The sequence below is a fragment of the Marmota flaviventris genome, chromosome 9 (genome assembly GCF_047511675.1).
Source record: "Marmota flaviventris isolate mMarFla1 chromosome 9, mMarFla1.hap1, whole genome shotgun sequence".
NCBI lineage: Eukaryota > Metazoa > Chordata > Mammalia > Rodentia > Sciuridae > Marmota > Marmota flaviventris.
In genome coordinates this window covers 56,443,056-56,469,519 of record NC_092506.1, presented here as the reverse complement: position 1 = coordinate 56,469,519, position 26,464 = coordinate 56,443,056, and the positions used below count along the sequence as shown (strand labels likewise).

General features: G+C 38.3%; 1 protein-coding gene across 3 annotated transcripts in view; it reads right to left on the bottom strand.

Moving 5' to 3' along the window:
* Positions 1-1,117: 1,117 nt before the first annotated feature.
* LOC114078893 (interferon-induced very large GTPase 1-like) overlaps positions 1,118-26,464 on the bottom strand; it is a 40,622-nt gene continuing 15,275 nt past the window's right edge. For 2 of the 3 annotated variants that reach the window (XR_011708565.1, XR_003580411.2), the window contains 2 exons: positions 4,667-13,347; positions 1,118-4,335 (listed from right to left, as the gene is read on the bottom strand). Coding sequence is in view for 1 of the 3 variants with exons in the window: in XM_027919955.2 (XP_027775756.2) it covers positions 6,062-13,347 (7,286 nt within the window). In the remaining 2 variants the exon portion in view is untranslated. Of the gene's footprint in view, positions 13,348-26,464 lie in introns of all 3 variants that reach the window. The other variant, XM_027919955.2, reaches the window with a different exon arrangement.

Sequence of the window (26,464 nt, the reverse complement as noted above, 5' to 3'; positions counted from 1 at the left end):
CACTATGCTGTGCAGGGCTTCAGTTCCCATTGCTACTTCAGTTGATTTCATTAAGAGACCCTCCCAATTCCCACCATGAGTATTTTTTCAGAGAAAAAAGAGAAAATCATCCTGTTCAAGAACACCTATATCCTTTATAATTTTTCTTTTTCAAGACTTCTGAAAGCTAGCATGGTAACAAATAATCTTTATTACCAGCTACTTGGGACACTGAGGCCAGAGTATCATAAATTTCATCTTAATGGAACCCCACCTCAGAAAAAAAATAAAAAGGTATAGTTCATAAATAGTGTGCTTCTTGACATGTGCAAAGCCAGGGTTTAATCCACAGGCTTACAACAAACCAACAGAAAGCTTGTGGAGATCATAGTCTGTTGATCTGAAAATGATAATATATGTGTACCTCTATGGCAGACAGAGGAGATTAAGTCAGCATGCCTATCTCTCATCTCTGAAGATCCAAGTTGTTTAGTTGCTGTCCCTTGGGCTGTTTTAACTTCCCATGAAAAGGTAGAGACTGTACCCGCAAAGGGAAACCAAACATTTCTTTTATGTAAAAAATGAGGAAATTTTCTTCTTTGCATCAGAATTCCTTTAGGTCATCAGCTTTAAGAACTGAGCCACAAGGTATAAGGGCAATTCCCTTAGTAATGCCATAGTATAAAGAGCCACAAATCTGTCTGAATTGAAGATAAGCACTCCTTTATATTTTTGAATATGAAAAATAAATTTTTATTGAAATATTAAAACTCAATTAAGGTTAATTATTATTAGATTTTTTAAAAGTACATATTTTTTAATTTTTTTTCTTTAAAAGATAGTATTTGTAATCATTAATGGCTTAATTAAATTTGATCTTGTCCACAGACTGGTCACATTTACATGGTTATAATACATTTTGTTTCAGTTTTAATCCCTCTCAAAATCATACAGGCTTTGAAGACCTAAACTTTGTGAATACCTCAAAGTTTTGTAACATAAACAGAGAAGTTCCAAGAAACCAGGAAGAAGAAAGTGTTTGTGTATGCTCTGGTTACTGGTGTGATCAAAATTGGTCACTCAGCTACCTCAGTTGTGGCGGGTAGAGACACGGAGTCAACACATAGACACTGGGAGCTGGTGAGAGCTGGCAGGTTTAATGTGGAAGTAATTACAATTGATGTAGAACGCATCTTCCAATCATACACAAGCAATCAGGTTATACAACATCTAGAAACCAATCATCTTATGATTAATGTAGCCACACTATGAGGAAGCTCTAAATATTGCTATGCGGTGGAAGGCAGACTGGAAGGATCATTGTCCCTAGGGGAGGGGGCCTTATGAGTCTGGGATTTCATGCCCTGAAGCACCTAACTCTCAGTTTTCTGGCCTTGTAGCTTGGCAACGCTGACCTCAAGCACTGAGAATGTGGTTTCACTGATGGTTCGCCAGAGCAGAGCACCCTGTCCTGCAGGTGTTCCTGTCAGGTCTGTACAAACAAGGGTTTTCCTAGCACTCTGAGATGCTCATAGCTGCTAGGTGTAAACTGAAAGTTATTCCAACATTTTCTCCCTTTTTATTCAATTTTTTGCCAAAGGAGAACCATGCTGAGAGAAGAAAGGAAAAAGGGAAATAACCAAGGAAGAGAAAGGAGAAACACCTAAATATAGCCTTTTCTTGTAGCTTCAGTTGTTTCCTGCTGTGGTGAGGCAGCCACTGTTGAGTAGGTCTCTATCTGTCTCTTGGGTCCCGATCGGAGCTGGGCATCAAGAGCAAAGCAGCCATGGGGGCAGGAGACCCCTCTCAGATGGGGTGAAGACTTAGGTCTTTGCACAGTTGGTGGGGGGTGAGGTTCTGTGATTCACCTCTGTTCGTCCCCAAGTTTTCTCCTGATGGCCCCTCTGTGGCTGTGCCTGTCTTAGGTTGTTCCTCCCTTGAGGAATCTTACCCGTCATTGACTAACCAGCCATCTTCCGGGGCCAAATAGGGTGATGTGAAGTGTGCAAGGCATTGCCCCAGAGAGGGTTCTCTGTCTCCTGGATAGAAAATGCCCCTGTGGCCTCCATGCTGGCATTTACCTTAGGATCAGGAAACTCAGATTTCTTCTCCATGGAGGGCCCAGCTCATAGCACTGGGTTGGTGAGGCTGCATTCAGGAAGAAAGGAGAAAGGCCATAGACAAACAGTAATATTGTGACCGAACTGAGAGACATAGATAGATGAAAAGGAGAGCAGTGCTAAGACTCAGGGCATGATCCCTCATAGAAATCTGAACCCTAGTTTGTACTACTTAGATCCGATCCATAGCTGCCACTCATACGGATGCCAGGGAATCATTATTTTCTTTTTGACTTTCCTTACATGCAAGAACCTTGTTTTATCTCTACTTTGTTGAGCCTTTTTTGGAACCATCTTAAAAGAGCATATAGTAAAACAAGAAAAACTATGCCAATACCAGCAAGGATCCAATTAGCAGGGTCAATTAAAGCTGACAATTTATCCCATAGCCATTGTAAGATTGAGGGGTTAAGAATTAGCTTTGCTCTGGTTTCATTTAGGCTGAGAATCTGAGCATGCAGCATCATAGTGAAATTTCTAAAAGTCATATCCCAAGGTCCCTTAAGTCTATTTTCTAGTTCAAGCAGAGCTTCTGTTACATTTTTTATTGAGACAGGGGTTTGAAAATTATACAGAAATTGAGGACTGCAGGGCACTCTAACATTCAATTGAAGCCTATCAATTTTTTCATCAATAAGGTCAATCTGTTGTTGTTACATTAAGAGACATGGAGTCAACACACAGACACCTGGAGCTCATAAGAACTGGCAGGTAACAAACTTAGTTGACCTCCAGGCAAGCTCGTTTAATGCAGAAGTGATTACAATTGATATAGAATGCATCTTCCAATCATACGTAAGCAAGCAGGTTATGCAATTGCAGGTTTAGTCACTCCTGGGTGGTCAGGGATTTGATGGAGCACTCCCTGATTAATGGTTGCAGCATTTGTTGTAGACTGGGTCAAGGCTACATCAGCAGCAGTAGCTGCTACAATCGCAGAGAGGGAGGCAGCCATATGGCAGCAGTAATCCCCAAATCTCGCTTACCTCTGGGAAGGGAAATATCTTTTGTAAAATGAAACTTTTGAATGGAGGAGTCATCCTCTGTTGGAAACCATAACATGGGGGGTGTTCTCATTACCACTACTGTCTTAACTGAGGAATTCCAGCAATCAGTTAACTCACATTGGGAATTATTACAATAAAGATGATCCTTTTGTGGTTCTGAGTGGAGGCTACAAAGAAGAAGGGTGGCTTAACACATACATGGCCTTTAGTAGCATGTTTAGCTGAGGGTTTTTCAAAAGAGACATTAAACCTAATGGTATTCATGGTGACAATAAGACTCATATCTATACATTTGTAAGCACCACATAACAATTGTTTGCCTAATTGCAAAAAGTCTCCTGTCTGTCTTTCTTTTGTATTTTGAGCATTGGTTATCCAATCTGTATGATATTTAAATATTAATGTATTTGTTTCTATTGAAAATTCCATTCTCTGTCCACCTTTTGTATAGGGTCTGGACCAACTAATAAGCTCATCAGAAATGAGATAGGGTCTGGAAAGGGAGAGACAGTCTCTCCAAGATAGAGCTCTTAGAGGTATACCTTCACTGATATCTTTAAATTTTCTCCATGGAAATTGCTGCAGGAAGGGTTGGGGCCAATAATGTGAGTCTTTAGCATGAGGGGGCATGCCAGTAGGCAGATCACTGAGAGAGACTACTTTTGCTTCTCCTTCTAAGGAGAGTAGCCGAAAACCTATAATGCTTCCTATTCTTGGTTCCCAAAGAATATCTTTATGAAGGCAAACTGAAAACTGACATAACCTCTGTGCCCTAGACACATTTCTTAATGTAGCAAAGGCCCATAAATGATCAAGTGAGAGTGACATATTCCAAGGGTGCCTTGCTATTGGGTCAGATGTAACAGGGCATCTCAAGGAAATATCAGTAGCAAACAAGAAAGTATCATCCAAACCAACAGGTAAAAGAATCCTGGGAGATGGAGCTCCTACCCACCAAGCATGTATTTGCAGGCTGAATGACAGAATGATGCACAATAGCATAAAGGAGGTCCTTTTCTGTGTTGATGCAAAAGAAGGGGAAAGTCCAATTAAACTCCCAGCAACAGCATAAGTTGTTTCCAATCAGTTGGGTGTGGTCCTTTTGGTGGGGTACAGGAGAGCGGTAAGAGTGGTAGTTGCAATCGTGGCTGTGAGGACTGCAAGCCTTATGATGATGTTGATCCAGAGGGCTCCCGTTGTCCTTCTGAGATTTGTCCTTGGGATGCATTCTGCAAGATTTGAGAGATAAGTATGTAAAACATCCTGATCATAATTTATTGAGCGTGGATTGCTCTCATGGTTTTTTAATTGCAGGGGCAAGAGTATTTTGCTCACGGAAGGGTTTTTGCCACTAGATAATACTAGAGGCTCTCCACTAGAGGACAAATGTCCCACAGACAGCCATTCATGTGTTATAGCTGACTGCAAAGTAATTCTTCCCACACGGGCCATGCTTTGAAGTATGTTCATTTTGCTCTGACAGGCCAGCATGGGGCCTTGAGTTATTAGGCTGTTAGACAGAGGCCTTTCTTCTTTCATACTTACCTGTTGTGCACTTACCTGTGAGTTGCAAGTTATAATTGCACACATAAGCAAGAAGTGTTCTGGTCTCCGGCAGGTGACATGGTCTGAGCTTGATCTGATAGGGCTTTGATATAAACTCAGGTTATCTTGTGTGCTGTCCAGTGGGGAGTCATGTTGATCTCTTCTTCTCCTTTTGGCTCGTTTTCCGAGGCCTGGCTGTCGGTGACTGATGTGGTCAATTGGTCACTCGGCTACTTCAGTCGCAGGGTTAGAGACACGGAGTCAACACACAGACACCAGGAGCTGGTGAGAGCTGACAGGTGACAACCGCAGTCGACTCCAGGAAAGCTTGTTTAATGCAGAAGTGATTACACTTGATATAGAATGCATCTTCCAATCATACATAAGCAAGCAGGTTATACAACATCTAGAAACCAATCATCTTATGATTAATGTAGCCGCACTATGAGGAAGCTCTAAATATTGCTATGTGGTGGAAGGCAGACTGGAAGATCATTGTTCCTGGGGGGGGGGGGGCCTTATGAGTTGGGGATTTCATGCCATGAAGCACCTAATTCTCAGTTTCTGGCCTTGTAGCTTGGCAATGCTGACCTCAAGCACTGAGATTGTGGTTTCACTGATGGCTCGCCAGAGCAGAGCACCCTGTCCTACAGGTGTTATTGTCAGGTCTGTACAAACAAGGGTTTTCCTAGCTCTCTGAGCTGCTCATAGCAGCTAGCAGCAAACTGAAAGTTATTCCAACAAGTGTTGATTAAATGAAGGAAACATTTATTTGATTTCTATTTCCAATATTTACTTGATAAGGTTTCCTGAGTTGATGAAGACTCTATCCTGGTCAATTCTCTGGTTTGTCCTTTGCTAGAATAAAATATGTTTAAATAACATTTTATGTGGGAATCACAAAATTTTCGTAGATGATTTTGTATTTAAGGGTGAGTAAATTTTCTTCATGAGTTGAAAGGTTGAAAACATTCATGAAAGGAGAGAAAGTTTCAAGATCTGTATATTTGTTCAACTGCGTGATGCAGTCACTCTACAGGACTTTGAGCATCATGCAATGACTCTAAATTTCCTGTATGAAGATGACTTTCTCAGAGGTATTATTTATCTTTAAAGAGTACTCAGAAAAATACTTCAAATTAGGAAGTAGATATTCTATACAGTTTATTTGATTTTGTCATATGGTCCTATTTTAGTAATTTCTTTCTAATCCAGACAGAATTGAGGAAGAGAGATATTAAATACTTTTTCAGGAACTCTTAAATCTTGAAGTGATAAAGGATCTCTTTTTACACATTTCATTCACAAAGTGGAATATTTAAAGTTCTAGTTGTAAGGAGGATGTGTTTTAAGGTTGATATATACTGTGACATTGTTCAGATACTAAGAATCTTATGTGGTCATTGAGGATTATTGTTTATTCAAATCATTGAGCACATCCTGCTTTGTGATTTTTGCCCATTCATCAGGGATTTTACCAAGGTTAGTAAATTTTTTCTCATAATTTTCTTCTAGCTTTGATCTGAAGTGAGAGACAAACCATTTCCAGTATGGTTGGGTGGATGAATCTGGGGTGATGCTCCATGTGGCAAAATCCCCTCCTGCCTGCCGATATTTCTTATATAAAAATATCTGATCATCTCTCAAAATAAATGAAGAATCACTTGCTACTAAACTAGTACAACAATCAATGACAAAGTCCTCTGATTTATATTTATGCCATCCATTGATAGCCTGAGGACGATGAAATGAAACTCTGTGGTCTCCATCATGTTCAGGAATTGTGTTTGTACAAATTGCTTTACAGAATGGGCACTGTTTCCAGCAACCACAGAGATGTTCAGAGAGGGTTTTCTCAATTTCAGGAACCATTTCATCTATATTCCTACTTGAAAAAATTTCTTCTACTTTTTTCATTGCAGGATCCAAAGCTGCACTCATGGCTTCTTTGAGAAACTCCATATCTTTTATTTCCTGGTGCTCAATGCTTATCAAGTCTCTTCGAGGGAAGATCAGCTTGTTCCCCAGATAGTCACAGAATAAATCCAGCCACTCAGATGCAATGCTGCTTTTATTTTTAGCTACTGCTGTGGATTCATGAATGGCAGACAGGATGGCAGACTTGATGTCCTCCAAACTTGTTTTTAAAAATGTCTTTATATTTTTACCTCTGTTGACTGAAAAGTACTTTGTGGTTTTGTTTCTAATGTAAGTCCTGAAAAATGATTCTGGATTATGAATGTATTGCCAATAACTATCAAAATTTTCTTCTTCTGCTAGAGAGATGAGAATGTGTTTCTCCAGGTTAGCCCTGTTTCCATTGAATGCAGGGCAGGTAGCTTGTATGTCCCCAGTTATTTTCAGGGACATATTCCCCCATATGGTGTCAGAGACAGCAGGAGTGAACTTCTGCCATAGAAAATCAACAAAAGACGTGATGGAGGTTGCACCTTGGCAGAAGATCTTGAAACTCATGAAAAAATCATCTTTCTTGTTTTCTAGATACCTTACAGGATCATTTGCTATTTTGAATGCTCTGTGCATTTCCTTAAAATGTTTTGTTGCTCTACAAAATAAATACCAACATAATTCAATTTTGTATTCACCGGTAAATATATATCTGTCCTTAGTGAGTGCAGAATTCACTTCATTTTCTACTACTCTCAGGATTTCATGGAAGTCATTTTGATGATAATCACGTTGGTGACTCCAAATGCTGTTAATAGATTCATCAAATCTTGAAAAAATGCGTTCAGTAGTCATATTAATGGGCACTTTATCACAGGCCTCTAAATTCTTTGAGAAAGTGCAATATTCTGGACAAATCTTGACATGTTTTACAAAATCTATTTGAAAATCCTCTCTAGTATTTCTCTTTATTTTTTCTACTATGTTTTTCTCCTTTTTGAAATGATCTAAAAGGATGTTTTCAGCATCCACATCAATGTTAGGTTCTATGGCTTGAGGGACATTTGAGGACACTTCACAGACCCATTTTCCCCAAATTTGGTTGAATTTCTCACGTAAATCTTCATCACTCAATTTTTCACCGTTTAAACTTAATGCCAATTTTTGGCTCCTATCCAGTAATTCATTTTGATATACCTTCTTTTTCTTTTCCAGTAGTTCTTGACTTTCTTTGAGACAAATAAGTTCATTGGCTTTTCTTTTAGTGTCCGAAATAAGTGACTCTTTAAGGACTAGCAGCCTATTTTCAAAATGGGTTTTCCATTGGATGAGTATATAGCTCTCTGTGTCTTCAGTAAAATATTTTTCAAATTCTTGCTTGATGGTTTCATATTTCTTTACAACTGGATCCTCAATCATGCTTGCTGTAAGTGTCAGAATTTTTCTATTCTGAATCTGATTGTGAAGCTGGTTCTGAAAGTCCAACATATGACTCCTGAGTTCCCAGGTCCAGTGGTTATACATGGTTTCTAGTTTGCTCATGGCCATGACCTCTCGGGTGTTCCTAAAACTGAAAATGAAGTTCTCATTTACCAGGGCTCTCCACAAATCTTGAACTCTGAATTTTACATCTGATATCCTCATGATACTTCCTCTGGATTCCTGTTTGGCAGTCAAAAGGATTCTACTTTTCAGTTCTTGGACATTGTGGCTATAGCGAGGATTGGGAGGGGCCATGGGGGGATTGCCCTCCCAGAGGTGAGCAAAGTAGTACACGTGAGTATTGACATCAAACTTGATGACGTCATTGAAGCAGGTTACATCTGAGCACTCTTCTTGTTTAGCAGCCAGTGCTGCCATTTCATCTAGCGTCTGCTCTAATTGCCTTCGTCCATCCATAGTTTGGTCTTTAGCTGTCACTTCTCCTACATTCTGATGCACAAATATGCAAGTTGGGGAGATTTTCACTTGTTTCATCCTCAGAAAGGCTTGGACAGCTATCTGTAGGATGTCTTGCATTTCTGATGGATTCTCCCCAAATATATTGATCAGAGTCAAGTTTGCAAGTCCAATGACAAAGGTGGCTAACTCATTGTCCCAATTCTGGGATTTGTTGCTGAGTTCTGGGGCCCGAAGTCCTTCTGTGTCTACAACCAGCACAAAGTCAAAGCCAAGTTCCTCTGTTGATGACTCATCCACCTTTAGGAGCTGCATGTAGGCCCCCCTGGTACACCTGCCTGCACTTACACTGAACTGCAGCCCAAAAAGAGCATTCAGTAGGGTGGACTTTCCAGAGCTCTGCAGGCCAAGGACAGAGAGAACAAAGAGCCGTTTGTCTCCCAGTTTCTCAGAGAGCTTGTCAAAAACAGCTGCCACCCACTTTAGGGGCACATAGGAAGTATCCCCATCAATCAGCTCTATGGGGACACCAGATGTCATCAGGTCTGCAGCAATTTGGGGAAGGAAGAGAAAAAGTATATCTCTTGTGGAAGAAGTTTCTTCCAGAGCTTCATAGAACTGGCCAATTTCTCTGAGAAATTGCTCAATTCCTAAGGTACAATTAATAATCTTGGTAGAGATGGATTCTATTCGATGTTGCAAGAGTTTAAAAGAGTTGCTGTCTTGGGATATTCGCTTTTCTGTTTGTATGTGTGAAAACAAATTAATTAATGTTTCATTCAGGTTTTTCAAATGCTCTGCAGTCAGGATATCCAAAAACATACTCATCCATTGTAAGAAGTAGAGTAAAGTGTGAGTTTCTGAATACTTGTAGAGAATTTGAAGCACAAATTTCATTACATCTTTTAGAGGAAAAGCTTTTTCCAATTGTTGTTGCCTTATTCTTTGTTTATCTGTCTCAATCTCACTCTTGTGTTGTTCAATGCTTCGATTCCCCTTTTCTCTTAGGTGATACATTTCTTTGTCCTTCTTACACCAAAGATGCCACAGTTGTCCCTGAAGGGGAAGGAAATTTTCCTTCACTTGAGTCAACTCCGTTTGTTCTAGGAGAGCCCTTATAATTTGTGCCTTTTTCTTGACTTCCTTGAAATCACTCTGGTCTTCATCAATAAAAAATCCTTTCTGGTAAGCAATATGACAACAGTCCTCTATGCTGAGAGCAGTGTCAGAGAACTTTAGCAAATGTCTGATGGCAGTTGTGAGTTCCTCTGTCAATTCTGCACCATTTTTGCTCTTCATACCAATTTTCACCTTTCTATCAGAATAATTGGACTTGGATTTTTCTTTGTCATCAAGCAAGCAGATCAATGATTTTGAGGACTGCCACAAGTCATTAACAACTGCTCGGATTTCTTCATTGTCATTAGAAGCTGACATGAGGACCACAATGATAGAAGAGACCTCCTGCAGAAAAGTGAGCTGCCTTTTATGTTCCTTTGCATCTCCATGAAGATTGGTGAAGGTCACACAGTTGTCAAACCTGTCTTCCTCTTCCCCACCAGGGCAGAACCAGCAGATTTCCACCACACCCCCCATCAAGAGGCAGTTCTTGCTGCTTTCTCTGCAGTATCGGTGGAAAAACACATCATGTTTGCATTCACTGAGAAGACAGTTCATGATCTGAGATTTGGAAGCTGACAGGCCACTGCCAACTCTAATAAAGGACACAAAGGGAGTGGAGACACGACACATCTGCTGACTTTGGTGACTAATCTTCCCTTGTGGTGATTCCCTTGCTTGCTGCCAACTTCGCCTAATTTGTCTGAGAGACCAGACAGAAAATTCAATTTGAGAAGTGCAGGGATTTGGCACCAGGAGGGGCAGGGCAAATTGACAAATGGAAAGTTTGGTTAAAATGTATTGTCTGGCAAAATCATCTGCACAGTGAAAGATGGCCATCTGAATATCCATGGGGTGAATGTGGGGCTTGGACTCAATGATCAAAGTATTAGTGGGATTATCATCATCTTCAAAAAAGTCTTCATATGGATTACTAGCTTCATTTTCCTGATTAGAAATACTTGGAGAGACCTGATATTCTATGTTTCCATCCTCTTTGAAAACCTGGTATCTCAATCTATAATCCTGCATCAGTAGCTTCTGAAGGAAATAAAAGGGAAGTTCCTGTTCAGATTTGGGCTGAGTGTTGCACACAGAAGGCTTGTAGATCAGATGGAAGTCAGCTCTACTCATCCTTTTTGGGTAGTAATGTTCTAGGCCAAGACGCTGGAGTAAGTCCAGGAAAGCTCCATTTTCTATTATTTCATGTGTGTTATTTGTATTAGTTTCTGGTTCACAGGGCTGTTTCTTTTCATCAAGAAGACTTTGTAGCTCTCTTTTGACCTCATCCATTTTCACAGAAGAGATGGTAGCTTCATAATCTCCATCAATGAGTAGACTCAAGTCTCTTTCTAAGTTTTCCCAATCATGATCTCCCCCACATTTAGTGAGGACATGCACAACTTCTTCAGAAAATAATTGTTCCATATGTTTTGTTATAAATTCCATGCGTTTTGTCTTCTCTTCTGGTGAAATAACTGTGACACCAGCTGTGGCTGTCAGACTTGTGAACACCAGAAATGCATGTGCCCTGGAGCTAGAAGTGGTTTTCAGCTGCTGGTATTTATTGTAGGCAGTTTGCATTTTATCCAGAAGGAAGTTTAACTCATAATGGCTCAAAAGATGTTGAAAATTATTACTTTTCACCTGATATCCTGCACCAGCTGCAATGGAAAGTAACAAGAGCTGTGTGTCTGTCTGCTCTGTTGCTTGGAGGTGATTTAAGAAGCTGTTGAGAGCCAAGCTGACCTTATATGTGGCCTTTCTTTGAACTTTTTCAACTGATTCTGGAGACTCAGATTTTACCTTTACTTCCAAGACTTCATTTTGTGTATCTTTTATAATATTAATAAATTCAGAAAATTGGAAGCATTTGACAAGTTCTTCTTCTGACTCTGGCTGGTTGATCCAGTGCATAATGGAGTGATTCTGAGGAAAGTTTTCCACTTTGTAGATGTGAGGATCAAGAAGAATACCCAACAGCATTTTAATACATTTTGTTTTATAATTGAAAGACATTTTGCAAAAGTTGACAGTATTGACTAAAAAGGTCTGCAGATCTTTATCTGTGAGGCATAGATTAATCCAAGTATCATCACCTTTTGTTTTTTGACTCAATATTTGCATGAAATCTATCATTTTTTGAAGTTGTTTTTCAGGATCAGACACCACCCAGGACTTCACACCATCTAGGAAAACTCTAACCTCTTGCCTAATTTTCAGTAACTCCTCTCCCTCTTGGATCTGTGCGGAGAAACCAGTCAGAGAAGTGTAATTGTCTCTCAGGCAGTTAGCCATCTTAAGGGGATCCGTAAAATCACTTCTGTATCTGGAGAGGATGATGTCCCAAATGGGTACCAGTTGAATTCCCCGATCAATGACACACCAGGTTTGATTGCTGGCAACAAGGCCAGCTTTCCATTGAGCAAGGTCATCTGCTTCTGGTGGTCCACCTGTCTTGGATACAGATAATTGGAATTTGGTTTGGAGATTTTGGAAAGTTTTGTTCTGAGTATCTGCTTTTGAATGTGAGTCTGACACATTTATACCTGCAGCAACATTCGCTCCAAAGCCACTGTAGCCACAACTTATGTAAATATTCAGGGTTTCTATTGCCTGCTGCTTTATATCAACAAGCTGATCACTTTGGAACCCCTTTGAGACAGCCTTCCACCAGTAGATTCCTCCCAGGTGCAGAGGGCCTTGGTTAGCATGAGAGCCAAACCTGTGGAAGAATCTTTCACTCCACTGTTTCAGCACCTGGGATTCCTGAGGGTCTGTAGTCTGATCCAGAAGGTCTTCAAGGCATTTCAATTCCTGAAGAGCAGCATGGGACAACTGGAGTTGATCAATGGGGAAGTGGCAGGCTGCCATGGGAGTGTATCTGAACTTGGTTGAGCAGAAATAAGAGCACTCCGAATTTGTTAGGTGGGTTTGCTTGGATTCTGAATGTTTGCATTTATCCAGTTCAGTTTGTAAACTAAATCCCCAACCTCCACCCTTGGCTGAAGTAGTTAAACTGAAGCCTAAATTCTCCATAGACTGGGTGAACATGACTTCTGCTTGAGAAGATGTAAATTCTTCAGATTTCATCAATGTGCCCTGCTGAGTTCCAAGGAGTGAGAACTCCTTGGGGACACTGAGTAGCTCCTCTCTCCTCTGTATCAGGTCCATGTGGTGGCAGGTTTTGTATATTCCCTGCAGGGCCAGCCCTCCAGATGCCCATCTTACCAGATCTCTATCTGGGAGGTTTGGCCTGTGGGATGACGTCTGCTCCGTGGGACTGAATGTTCTCTTCATGATTTCCATGACTTCCCTGAGGGGCTTTGGAGGCTTCAGCCTGTTCTCTTCAGGGATCTCCATGGCTTGCCTCAGCTTTGCTTCCTTTCTCTTCACTGCCTCTTCCTGTCTCTGTCTCCCTTCTGACAGCAAGTTCCTCAGCTCTTTCACTGCTTGTTCTGCCTGCTTCTCCTTTTTCCTCTCCACTGGTGACTCCTGTAACTCTGCAAGACTATTTGAGTGGGACAGGTCAAGCAGCTTCTCCAGGGCCCTTTTCTCCCATGGATATTGTATCTGGGATTTCAGCTTCTGGAGGTCTTTTCTTTTTAAATATTGTAATGACTGGGCACAGGTCACACCCAGGACTTCCTTCAGCTTGATCAACCAGTACTCAACTCCCAGTCCCACTTCTCTGAGCAGCTCTGGAAGATCTTGCCTCCTTTTGCTTCTGAGGAGAGGCTCATCAGGGGTCTGCTTGCTTGTGTCCATGGCTGTGTGAAAAAAAAGATATTCAGTTAGTGTTGACTGGGTCCTGAGATTAGGAAGTGTCAGCCACATGATGAAAAGTATGAATGTATTAGTAAAGCTAGTCTCCAAGGCCTTCTCATCCCTTGCTTTACTTATTCTAAAATTTATTTTTCATCAAAATCTTTCTGTATATTTTCTAGACATCATTGACTGTGTTTTCAACATAGACTTTTTAAAAATTTTCTATGGTGAATTGAAACTTAATGGCCTAATTTGAACACTTTACACCCTAACAATTTCACTGAAACTATGAGACTGAGGCATGGAGTGTGAGAATATCCATGAGTTTCTCAGCTTAATGTTTATTTTTTAAACTAGAGCAATATCAACACTTAGTTGTCTTTCTACTATTTTTTTTTCTTTGAATTACTTCATTCCTATCACTCTGTCAGTTCTTTTTAGGATATTTAATGCCTATTTGTTCTCTTGTCCTTTAAAATGAACTTCTAACATTTTTTACACTTCTAGATCACTACTTTGTTTCATCTTTACTGAGTTAATACTGTCTTTCCATTATATGAACAATTATTTATATATGGATGTCATTCAAATATATGTATATACATCTCCAGACTCTCCTCAATCTGGATTTTATTAGTGTTCTGCACCCACTCCATCTTCAGCACATATCCTTTGATTGTAGATGAGATATAGTTTCATTTCTTTCAAGTTTATACATTATTCAGGTTTTTTTCCTTTTATTCTACCTATCCCATCAATGGCACTAGCATCCCTGCTCAATGAGTATCCTATACACTTGTCTTCCTATGAATGTAAATTTATTACACCGTGTCTTTTTAACCTACCCCATTAAGTCTCTCTTTTTAGTTAAATTTTTTTTATTGGTTTTATTTTTTAAATACCTGACAGCGGAATGCATCACAATTCTTATTACACATATAGAACAATTTTTCATACCTCTATTTGTATATAAAGTATGTTCACATCAATTCATGTCTTCAATTCAATTACATGTACTTTGCATAATGATGTCTATCATATTCCACCACCCTTGCTAATTCCTGCCTCTCCCTTTCCCTCCCACCCCTCTTCCCTATCTAGAATTCATCTATGATGCTCTCCCTCCCATGCTCTCCCTCCATACCCCACTATAACTCAGCTTCCTTATATCAGAGAAAACATTTGGCATTTGTTTTTTTTTTTTTTTTTTTTTTTTTGGTATTGGCTAACTTCACTTAGCATTATCTTCTCCAATGCCATCCATTTTGATTTTTAAATTTTTATTGGTACATTATAATTATATATAATAGTGAGAGTAGTCATTATGCTTATTCAAACATGCACATAATTTGATCAATCTCATTCATTGATACCTTCCTTTCCCATAGATCCTCCACTGATCTACTTGCACTACTCTATTGATCTCCCCTCTATTATTATTATGATTGTTGTTATTATTATTTTAATTAGTGTAATATAAAAGGTTCAGATTCTTTGTTGTGGTATAGTCATGCCTGGGTAGCTTAGTCTGATAGATTTTGTTCTCCAGTACTACCCTATGCCATCACCTCTTCCTCTCCTCTTTCTCCCCTCTATCTATTCTATTGTTCTCACATCTATTTTTATGAGATCCTTTATTTAAGATTCATTACTTTTTTTCTCTCTGGCTTTCTCTAGGCAGAGACAACATTCAATCTTTGCCTTTCTGGAGCTGGCTTATTTCACTTAGCATGATGTTCTCAATTCCATTCATTGACCATCAAATGACATAATTTTACTTTTCTTTATGGTTGAATAAAAGTCAATTGTGTATATACTGCATTTTCTTTATCTATTTTCCTGTTAACAGACACCTAGGCTGACTCAATAACTCGGTTATTGTATTGTGAATTTCACTGCTCTAAACATTGGCATACATATATCACTCTAGTATGCTGATTTTAGTTATTTTGGATAAATAGGTGTGGTACACAAGAGTCATATAGTTATTCCATTCCTAGTCTTTGAAAAATTCTCCATACTACATTCTTAAGTGTATGTACTAATTTACCATTTCAACAATAATATATAAATGCATATTTATAAATGTATTGTTTTCCCTCACATCCTCATCAGCAATTATTATTTGTATTCTTGATGTTAAAACTCCTTTTATATATATTTCTTTTCATTCCCTACACACAGTCTTTTAGATTTTTCTTTCACTTGAGATAAATTTGCTATGCCTTGGTCTATGCCTTAGCAAATTGGTAAGTCCTATGTGTGTATGCCAAGACCCTTGAATTTATACACCTGGTTCTCCTTCACTGAAACATCTCATATCTCTTTGTGGGGACATATGTGAGTCTCAGGTGCAGGAATTATAATTCAGTGGGAGTAGGGAAACTATGTAATTTGTCCTCATCTAGTTGGTCTGTTTTAAAGGTTTCCAATTTGTTAGCCTTGATTTTGGGAATCCCCTTTATGGGCTGGATATAAGGTGTCCTCCAAAATATCATGTGTGAAACAATGCAAGAAAGTTAGAAGTGAAATGATTGGGCTATGTAAGCCTTAACTCAATCAGTGACTGAATTCCTTGATTGAGATTAACTGGGTGATAACTGAAGGTATGTAGGGTGTGGCTGAAAGAGCTGGGTCATTGGGGATGTGACTTTGGGATATATATTTTGTCACTGGAGAGTGGAGTCTCTATCTTTCTCTCTGCTTCTTGTTGTTCTGTTCTCTACCATAAACGTCAATCCTGACATTCTGTTTCACTGCAGGACCCAAGGAATAAAGTAGGTTGTCTAAATACTTAGAATTCTTAAATTGTGAGGCCCCAAAATAAAATTTTCTTCCTCTAAAATTGTTCTTGCTAGGTCTTTTGGTCCTAGCAATGATAAGGCTGACTAAATCACCCTCCTTGTCTATATATGTGCTTTTGTTATATCTGTTACTGGCCCTTGAAGATATGGGCAACACCATGTCCATTTTTGCTAGTGGTCTCTAGAAACGAGTTTGGCTCAATGGGTCACATAAAGCTTTAAAGTTTGACGAAGCAAAAGATGCTATGTTACTTTAACACAGTCTGAAAGATGCATGATTTGGAAAATGAGAAAAGATTGCTGTTGAATATTATTCTGAATTATTATAAAATATTGCACTTGTAGTTGTTCTGCCAGAAGTCACAAAAAGGAAGGACATTTTGTATATGCAGGCATTCATATTTATGTAATTACATGATAAATAATCTGAATGACTTGGAACTAAGATAATGGTGAAAAACAAAAAACCCACAGTCTTCAGTGCAAAAATATAGCAGAACACCAAAAGGAAAAATTAAGAAAGCAATAAATCATTTTAACTCAATTGCAGCTGGCTGGCACTTCATCTTGACCTGCTTCTAGCACTGGCCCTAGGTCCAGGGAGTTTTGGGTTATCCCTACTGGAAAACACTGTTTGGAGATGCTGGCCTCAGACTAGAGGAAGAAGCTGGGGAAGCTGAGTAGAATGGGGAGAAATAATTTTTGAGTAGGGGAGGTGCGACTCCAAAGGTCTGAGCTTCTATCCTAACTTCAAGCCTGCCCCTGCCTCAGGCAGACTCTCTTCTGCCTGCTGGTTGAAGAGAATGTGGCAGCAGTAGAACCCAGGCTGCTGGCACCTAGAGGTTATGATCTGGGGATGGGAATGGTTTCCCCTTTTAATAACTAATAGGTTACTTCATTTGGCCAAACATCCAGCATTGGGGCAGGACAATGCTGGCTATGGCAGTACCCATTTGTATAAATGTGTAAGGGGATGACCAATATAAACAATAGCCCAGGAGGTATATAGACACCCAGATTTTGTTCAAGAACTGATGTCTAAAATATAAAAATTGTAGTCTTTTTCTATCAGACTTAGAGATCTAGAGTGAAAGGCAGGGACAATCATATAAGACAAACAGTTCTAGGGCCCAGCTTCAGCTGCATGTGGAGCAGCAGGGACCTTGCCTCTATGGGAAAAAAAGGAGGAGCCTCAATTAGTGGAGCCCTCATAAGGCTAGACCAATAATGGCTCAAAGGTTAAAGATCCAGGGGGAATGGCCTAATGGGGATGATTCAAATCTGCTCCTTGCTACAAACAGGTATTTGTATACTACCATGAGTTCATACACCCCAGCACAGCTGGTAGAGTTGGGGTCCAACTTCAGGCAGAAAATGAGAAAGTATACCAGCATGAACACTGGAGTAGATGGGATAAAGTTGAATGGTATCAAAGTGTATAAAATGACTTTATTAACTCCCCACCCTGCTTACATTGGCACCTTTACTGCAGTGCTGCTGATGAATGTAGGGTCATTAGTAACTTGACATCTTCTTTCTACTCAGAAATGTCAACAAATTTAGGCGATATAATAAAAGAAGAATGCATGGCTCCCTTGATAAGTCTTTGAACAGTTGTTTGTGGGAGAATTAGGTGGTAAAGGTCAGTATTCAAGGGTTTGAGCCATGTCTCGGCACTAGAGGCCTTATATAGAATTGGCAATACACTGGTCTCCAAAAAATATTTGGAGAGTAACAGCCTTTGTGTACATAGGATCTAAATTCATGTGGATATATGGTAAGGTTAAAAAATTCTCACATGGGTTAACTGCTACTGATGAATACAGTGAGAGTTTGAGCCATAGCCCTAATGCTATGGTTTAGAAATCTGTTGCTCACTCTCTTCCTGGTGCTCATACTTCCCATTCCTGAATGTAAGGTAATGTTGAATGGTATAATATTATTATTATTGATGTAGGGTAAATGCCTTCAAATTATCTTAGGTGAGTTCTGTCTGTATTGTTGGGAGATTAAGCCCATGTTAGCTGGAAAGCCATTTAAAGGGGGATGCAACACATCCTCCCACTGGTTGGGTAGTTGCCACCAAATGATACTTGGCTAATGTAAACATAATTTGCCCAACTGACAATCCTTTTAATTTCCATATGTGCCTGGTAAGAAATACAGATGGAATTTGGAGCACTGTCATAGATTACAATAAGATAATCTCTCCACTTTATGTAGCTGCTCCCAACATAGCTACAGATGATTCAAGAATTTTAAATATTTAATTAAATGAAAGGACAGAAATGAAGAAATAGGCCTATACATTGCAACAAAAAAAAAAAATATGCTCACACACAGAAGTCCTGGTGACTAAGTAGGTTTTTTCATTCTCACTGGCAGGGAGGGATAAATGGGGATTTTGCTTAAAGCATTGCTGAAAGTGAATGTCTCCTCTTTTTAGGTAAATCTATGAATGTATCCTGTCTTTTTAGGTAAATCTATGAATGTATCCTGCTCCTAGCCTGATCATCATTCATATTATTAATTCTGAAACCAGGATATGTTGCCAGGCATTGTGGCACATGCCTGTAATCTCAGTGGCTCAGGAAGCTGAAGCAGGAGTTTAAAGCCAGCCTCATCAATAGCCAGGTACTAAACAACTCAGTGAGATCCTGTCTCTAAATAAAATACAAAAAAGGGCTGGGGATGTGACTCAGTGGTTGAGTGTCCTTGAGTTCAATTCCTGGTACCCTACTCCAACAACAACAAAAAAGAAACCATGATATGTTAAACAAATACAAAAGGCTGTCATCCTCAGGTGGAAGACAAGAAAGTTGATTTCCAGATTTCATTGCATATCAGGGTCTTGCAACCTCTTTTTATTTTATGCTTTTTTTTTTTGTCTTTCAGGTCAGTCGACATTGTTTCTGTTATACTAATGTTCTCAAGAACTTGTGAGGCTTCTGTGTATTTCACTGAGCTTAGTCCATTAGATGCTAGTCATATTCATAGGTAATTTTGGAGTAAACTCTCCTATTCCCTGGCCTCCTACTGAAGTTGGTAAGAGACAGTGTCCTAAAGCTTTCTTGAAGATTTCTGGTTTGATTTGTATCTGTGAGGCAAAATATCGTTTTCTTGAAATAGTAATTTTTGTACCTGCTTATTCTAACTTTTTGATATTTCTGAGTTTTTAGGAAAAGATTCAACAAACTTATGATTCAGAAACTCATGACTGAGTCTCAATACTAATGTGTTTGACATTTTGGAGTGGATGAGACATTCAACATTATATATTCCTGGTTTCTCTTTGTTTGGCAATCCTTTCCTCAATTCAACTTTCTCCTCTCACATTTTATTAGATTCAGCAAGAAGAAATTTGGAGTCACTTCAACCCTTTGGAAATTCCTTACCTACATAACCAATTGATCACTTATAGATTCTACATAACTTCAGGACATAATTTTGCAAGGCTTTCTGTCACAACATAACAAGGGTCTTTTTCCTCCTGTTCTGATAATATGTTCTGTACTTTTTCCCGAGCACCACTGCAGCATTCTGAATCTAGGTTTCTACTAATGCTCTATTTAAACTCCTTTTAAAATTCTCTGTCATGTTCCTCAACATTCTTCTAGTCTCCAGCCACTAGACTTATTCCAAATATTCACCCATAATTTTCACTGTTTGCTATAGCAGCACTGAATTTCTCCATGACTAAGACCTATGCTATTTTTATATCACTTTGTAACTAAATAGCATATACTTATTACCTTGAAACAACACACAAAAATCAAAGTTTCTTTGAGGAGTCCAAGCACTGAGACAAAATAGGCCTGACCCTCTCCAAGGTATACTAACCTCATTCCTTATAAAAGCATTGAGTTGAAGAATAAGTGCTGAGTTGAAGTTACTAAAGAAGAATGTCAGCATGTATTGAAACTTTTTTTTAGAATCCAGGATTTTATTCTCTGTGGGTAATACATAACAAGTGAAGTGCTTTGTAACTATATTATCATTAATACAAACTTCTTTACCTCTAATCATTGCATTTTAGAAGGTCCTGAGTGTATTATTCTATTCTTTCATTTTAAATAGCTAAATCTGCTAGGTAATTTGTGGCAGGGGCCATCTCTGGCCTAGTTGTTCAACTGATAAATGTCAAGTCTCTCCCTGGTACACCCCCACTATACCTACTGCCATCCTAAGATACAGCCCCATGGCTGCACTTTGCCTGTAGTGCAGGGTGAAGTTAGGGCAAGGATCAGAGCTGAGGCCATGCCATCTGCAATATAAGGCTGCAGCCTCAGCTACTCTGGAGTGATGAGCAAAGGCAAGTATTTATGGTTGCTGATCAACACCACTGCTTCTGAAGTCAGAAGGCAGCAGCAACTTGCCTTCATTCCCACCACCACCATAGAAACCATGGGAATTGCCAATCTAGTGACTACTTCTGTAGCAGTCCAGCCAAGTTGTCATCCTGACAACTAATTTCTCCGGGTGTCTAAGGTGTCTCAGGGGGCACTTTACTTTATTTGCTGCAGCTTCAGACCCTGCAACCACCTCAGATGACTACCTACAACCACTCTGGATATCTCTTCCCACCTTACTGCTGCTTCAGTTGTTGCCATTCTGGTATATAAATAGCATCTCGGCCACATGAGAGACAGGACAATTGATCCCAGTATGTCTGCATAGACTGGCACTACAGTTCAGAGAGCCTGAGATTAACAGGAAAGAAGCTATGCACATACTTGGATCTGCCCTTTTTGGCTATAGAAACAGCATTCTTCTCAGTCTCACTGGGTCAATTAGGGAGCTCCTTCACTGCACTGCCCACCTTCTGTGATTCAGCATAAACCCCAATAAAACCTTTTTTGGACGAGTTTATATTGTGTTTTCAATATTTCTATAAATAGTGTGGAATGGTGAGCTCTTTGCACTAAAAGCTGGTAATACCAAAGTTGCTAATGCTGAGAATACCATGCAGCTAGATAGATTGAAGAGCTTCAGAGAAAGATCAATAGCTCTGAAAGCTGTTAGCTCTGGCTTCAGAATTGTCACTAGGGATGATTAGCTCTGGCTGAGGAGCATTGTGAGGAGTTGCTGACTAAGTTGCTGAGAGCAACTAGGATAGCTGCCAACACTAATGGCCAAGAGCCCCAGCACCGATGGCTCATAGCTGATATCACCAAAAGAGTCGCAAATTTGTCTTTTCCAAATTTCTGTACATATTTATCAAAAGAATCCTTAGCCCATTGGTAAAGAGAATTGCTTGAATGATTCCTCTGCTCAGGGTCTCACAATCCTCCAATGAAGGTTTGAACTGAAGTATTTTCTCATCTGTTGGATTAACTGGAATGAAACTGTATCTAAGCTTATACCTGCAGGCAGAATTCATTCTTAAAAGTTATGGGACTGGGATTCCCATTTTCTTTCTGGCTGCCATCTGTACTGATCTCAGCTCCTGGAGACTGCCCACAGTTCCTTCTCACAACATGGCATCTTACTTATTCTAGCCACCAAGAGAGAAAAGTATTTGCCTAGTCTCTTTTGTAAGGACCCAGTCTCTCTTTTAAGGGATTTTTTCCAGATGAAATTCATCTCAACCTAGATGATCTTTATTTTGAATATTTCAAAATTGATTATAGAGGGAGAAAAAAATGGCAGATTAGAGAGAGTAGCTTTTCTGGTTTCTCAATGGTGTGAAGCCATGAATTTAGACTCTGCAATGTGAGAGGGGGAACCTTTTGGGGAATTAACTCTGGATAATCAAAACAGATTGCAGAATCAGGCCATTGGATATAACAAAATTTTAAAAAATCCCCAATGCTGCTGCAGTCACCAGTTGTGGCTGCAGATGCCATACCAACCCTCCCCCAGTGCTAAAATAGTGGTGCCATATGTCAATTAAAGGAACCCCCAAATTTAGGAGGTCTGAGTTATGTATGGATACAAAGAGAACAGAGATCAAAGACACTGCATGACTAATCTTAAAGATTCTTTACACAACACTGTTGTGCAGTCAGATAGAAAAGAAGAAACCAACTCTTTCCTGGTGACCAGGGGACTCAGGGAAGAGTCCATTTTGCAGCTCCAGCGAGGGGGAACAGCAGCCAGGGCATCTGAATAATTACAAGTGTGCTTAAACTGAAAAACAGTTTTGGAAACCCACAACACATGGCATAGTGTGTGTCTAAGAGACCAGAAGAAAATCAAAAGTGGAGCACATTTAAATAGGGGAAAACCAGTCAGGAAAACACACCTGGATTCCCCCCTCCTCTTCTTCCAGAAAGGCAGCTTATAAGATGGGCTGCTTGTAGGCTGGGCTGGGAAAGTCACACCAGGCCAAGAATTTTAAAGGGTGAGGGGGAAATTGAGTGAGTTCAGAGACTGAAACTGAGATGTCTAAAAACAGCACATGTCTGAGGGGATCAAGAATTGGCAACTCTACCACAAGAGTGAAAACCAGGTTTTTTTTCCTGAGGGAAAGTCTCCCAGCATGGCCAAGAAACTGCCCCAAACTAGGAGGTGCACTGATTTAAAATCTTCAGATCAATCCAAGGAACAGCTTGGAGACTATCTAAGCCCAAACTCTGCCCCTAGGAGTCCTGCATATGGGATCTCCCATCACTCCAGCAACTCTACCTGACACAACTGAGAAGACTATTTGGAAGTACAATGGAAATAGTTCCCTAACTTTTCATTAAGATCCTGTGCTTTATTTTAGGGTTTGTTTTGTTTTGCTTATTTTTCTCACTCACTATTCAATTGTAACCTGAATGATTTATGGACATTTATTTATACATTCTCATACCTAGTTTTGTTTGATTATTTATCATTCCTATGAATTCTTAAGGCTGTTATTTTTCATTGATCAATATTTTGAGAACTACACTGTTTGATTAGAATATATCAGTTTTGTACTTGTACACTTTTATTATTATTTTTATTTTTATTATTACTATTAATTTCTGAATTTCTATTCTATATACTTTTTCTCTCACTTATCTCTCTAGAGTCTCTATCTCTTTTTCTCTGCTAACAGGAAAACATTATTGTTCTGTCTTTCCTTCATCCTCTATTTTCTACTTCTATTTTCTCTCATTTACCCACACAAATATTACATCCTACACTGTTTCTTTTCAATTTTTGTTTACAATTTAAAATTATAAACCCATTTGTAAAATTACTGTTTTGACCATGGGTAATAACTGATCATATCATCTGCATTTATTGGGACAATTAACATCTTAGATGATAAAGCAGAACTATTTGGTTTGATATTATAAACTGTTTGCCTTGTTTTATTTGTTTGTTTGTTTCTGCATTGGTTCTTATTAATGTCTGTCTCCATCTAAACTGTGAGGTACTGGAAACCTTCTAAGTCCCTGTAAATACACAGGGTAAAGTCTCTACTGCCTCAAAACCATACTGTCAAATGGGCAGACATATAAACAACATGAAAAAGCAAGGAAACAAACTGCCTCCAACAAGCCAACATAATTCAATAATAGAATCCATTAATATTATAGTGAAAAAAATGACAGAGAAGGAGTTTAGAATGTTCATACTTAAGTTGATAAGTGAGGTAAAAGACAATATAAGGGAGAAAATACAGGAAGTGAATATCACTTCAACAAAGGGATAGAGACACTGAAAAAAAAGAAGAAATTCTCAGAATGAAGGAATCAATAAACCTAATTAAAAATTAATTGAAAGGCACTACCAGCATACTAGAACAATTGGAAGACAGAGTTTCAGGCAATAAAGGCAAAATATATACTTTCGAAAATAAAATTGACCATGGAGAAAGGATGTTTAAGAGACCATGAACAAAACTTCCAAGAAATATGGGATAACATGAAAAGACCAAACTTAAGATTTATTGAAATAGAAGACGACTCAGGAATAGAAATCAAAGGAATGTATAATCTTTACAATAAAATAATGTCTAAAACTTTCCCAAATCTTAAGAATGAAGTGGAAAAATCAAATACAGGAGGCATACAGAAACCCAAGTATACAAAATTACAATAGACCCATATCAAGGCACATTAGTATGAAAATGGCCAACATTTGGAATAAGGACATAATTTTAAAGGCTGCCAGAGAAAAATGTCAGATTACTTTTAGCGGGAAACCAATCCAGATCTCAGATGATTTCTCAACCACACCCTTAAAGTTAGGAGGTTATAGAAAAACATATACCAAGCTCTGCAAAAAAAGTGGATACCAACCAAGAGTACTATACCCTTCAAAGTTAAGCTTCAGTTTTTATGATGAAGTAAAAATCTTTCATGATAAACAAAAGTTAAAAGAATTCACAGCTAGAAAGCCTGTACTAACTTCAGGACATTCTCAGCATGATATTTCATGGTTAAGAAAGGAAAAATAAAAGAAAAAAACAGCAAAGGGAGGAGGAACTACACTAAAAGAACAATAAATTAAAGGAGAGACTAATTCAAATCAAAAAAAACAGAAACAAACCAAAATGACAGAGAATAAAAATCATCTCTCAATAATGTTGAAAATAAATGACATAAACTCATCAATAAGAAGATATGGACTGGAAGATTGGATTAAAAACAAGACCAAAAATATGCTTTCTCTAAAAGACTCACCTCATACACAAAGACCTCTACAGAATAAAGGTCAAAGGATGCTAAAAAAAAACCTTATTATTCACATGGATCTCATAGACAAGCAGAAGTTTCTATTTTCAGATAATAATTGGACTTCAAGTCAAAATTAATCAGAAGAGAGAAAGAAGGATATTTCATACTGGTGAAGGTGAGTATACACCAAGAAGATATAAAAGTCTTAAATATTTATGCCCCAAATAATGGAGCATCTATGTACATAAAACAAACACTTCACAAATTCAAGAATCAAATAGAACACAACAAAATAATACTGGATGACTTTAATACACCTCTCTCACCCCCAAATAGATCTTTGAAACAAAACCTAAATAAATAAGCAACAGAATTAAAAGTACAATTAATAATTTAGACTTAAAAGACATAGACTATTTCATACATCAAAGACTGAATACATTTTCTTTTGGCAGCACATGAATTCTTCTCTAAATTAAGCCATATATTAGACCACAAGCAACTCTAAGCAAATACAAAAAAAAAAAAAAAAAAAAACCAACAGAGATAATACCTTGCATCTTAGTATAAAATAATGGAATAAAATTATAAATCAATAATAAAACAAAAAATAGATCCTACTCTAACACCTGGGAACTAAATAATACAATATTGAGTAACCAATGGGTAGTGGAAGAAATCAAGAATTAAATTAAAAAATACTTAGAGGTAAATGAGAATAGTGACAGAACTTATCAAAATCTCGGGGACACTGTGAAGTTAGTTCTAAGTGGAAAGTTCATTGCATTGAACTCATTCATTAAAGGAATAGAAAGTTACCAATTATATAACCTAAAATTGAATTTCAAAGCCCTAGAAAAAAGAAGAACAAATCAACATCAAAAGCAGCAAAAATTATAATCAGAGCAGAAATTAATAAATTTGAAACAAAAATTCAAAAACATTTTTAAGTTGATTCTTTGAAAAAAAATATTATCAAATCCTTAGCCAGATGACAAAGAGAAAGAGAGATAAATCTTAAGTTTCTAAAATTCATAATGATGAAGAAAATATCCCCATGGACACCAGTGAAATACAGATGAAAATCAAAAACTACTTTGAAAATATATACTCCAAAAATTGAAAATCATGAAGACATCGACAAATTTCTAGAGATATAAAACTTACCCAAATTGAATCAAGAGGACATAGAAAATTTAAACAAATTAATTTCAAGCAATGAAATTGAAAAAAATAATCAAGGCCTACCAACAAAGAAAAGCCCAGGACCAGATGGCTTCTCATTTGAGTTCTAAAAGACCTTCAAAAGGAGAAGTTACACCAGTACTCCTCAAATTATTCCATAAAATAAAAAAGGAGTAAATCATTCCAAACTCATTCTATATCAAAACCAGCAAAGATACATCAAGAAAAGAAAACTTCAGGCTAATATTTTTGAAGAACATACATGCAAAAATTCTTAATAAAATCCTGGCAAACCATACACAAAAACATGTGTGCCATGAGCAAGTGGTGTTAATTCCACAGATTCAAATCTGGTTCAACATACTGAAATCAATAAATGTAATTCTTCACATAAATTGACTTAAGGACAAAAATCAAATTATTATCTCAATAGATGCAGAAAAAAGCATTTGACAAAATTCAGCATCCATTCCTGCTTAAAATACTAGAAAAACTAGGAATACTAGGGATCTTCCTCAACATTGTAAAAGCTA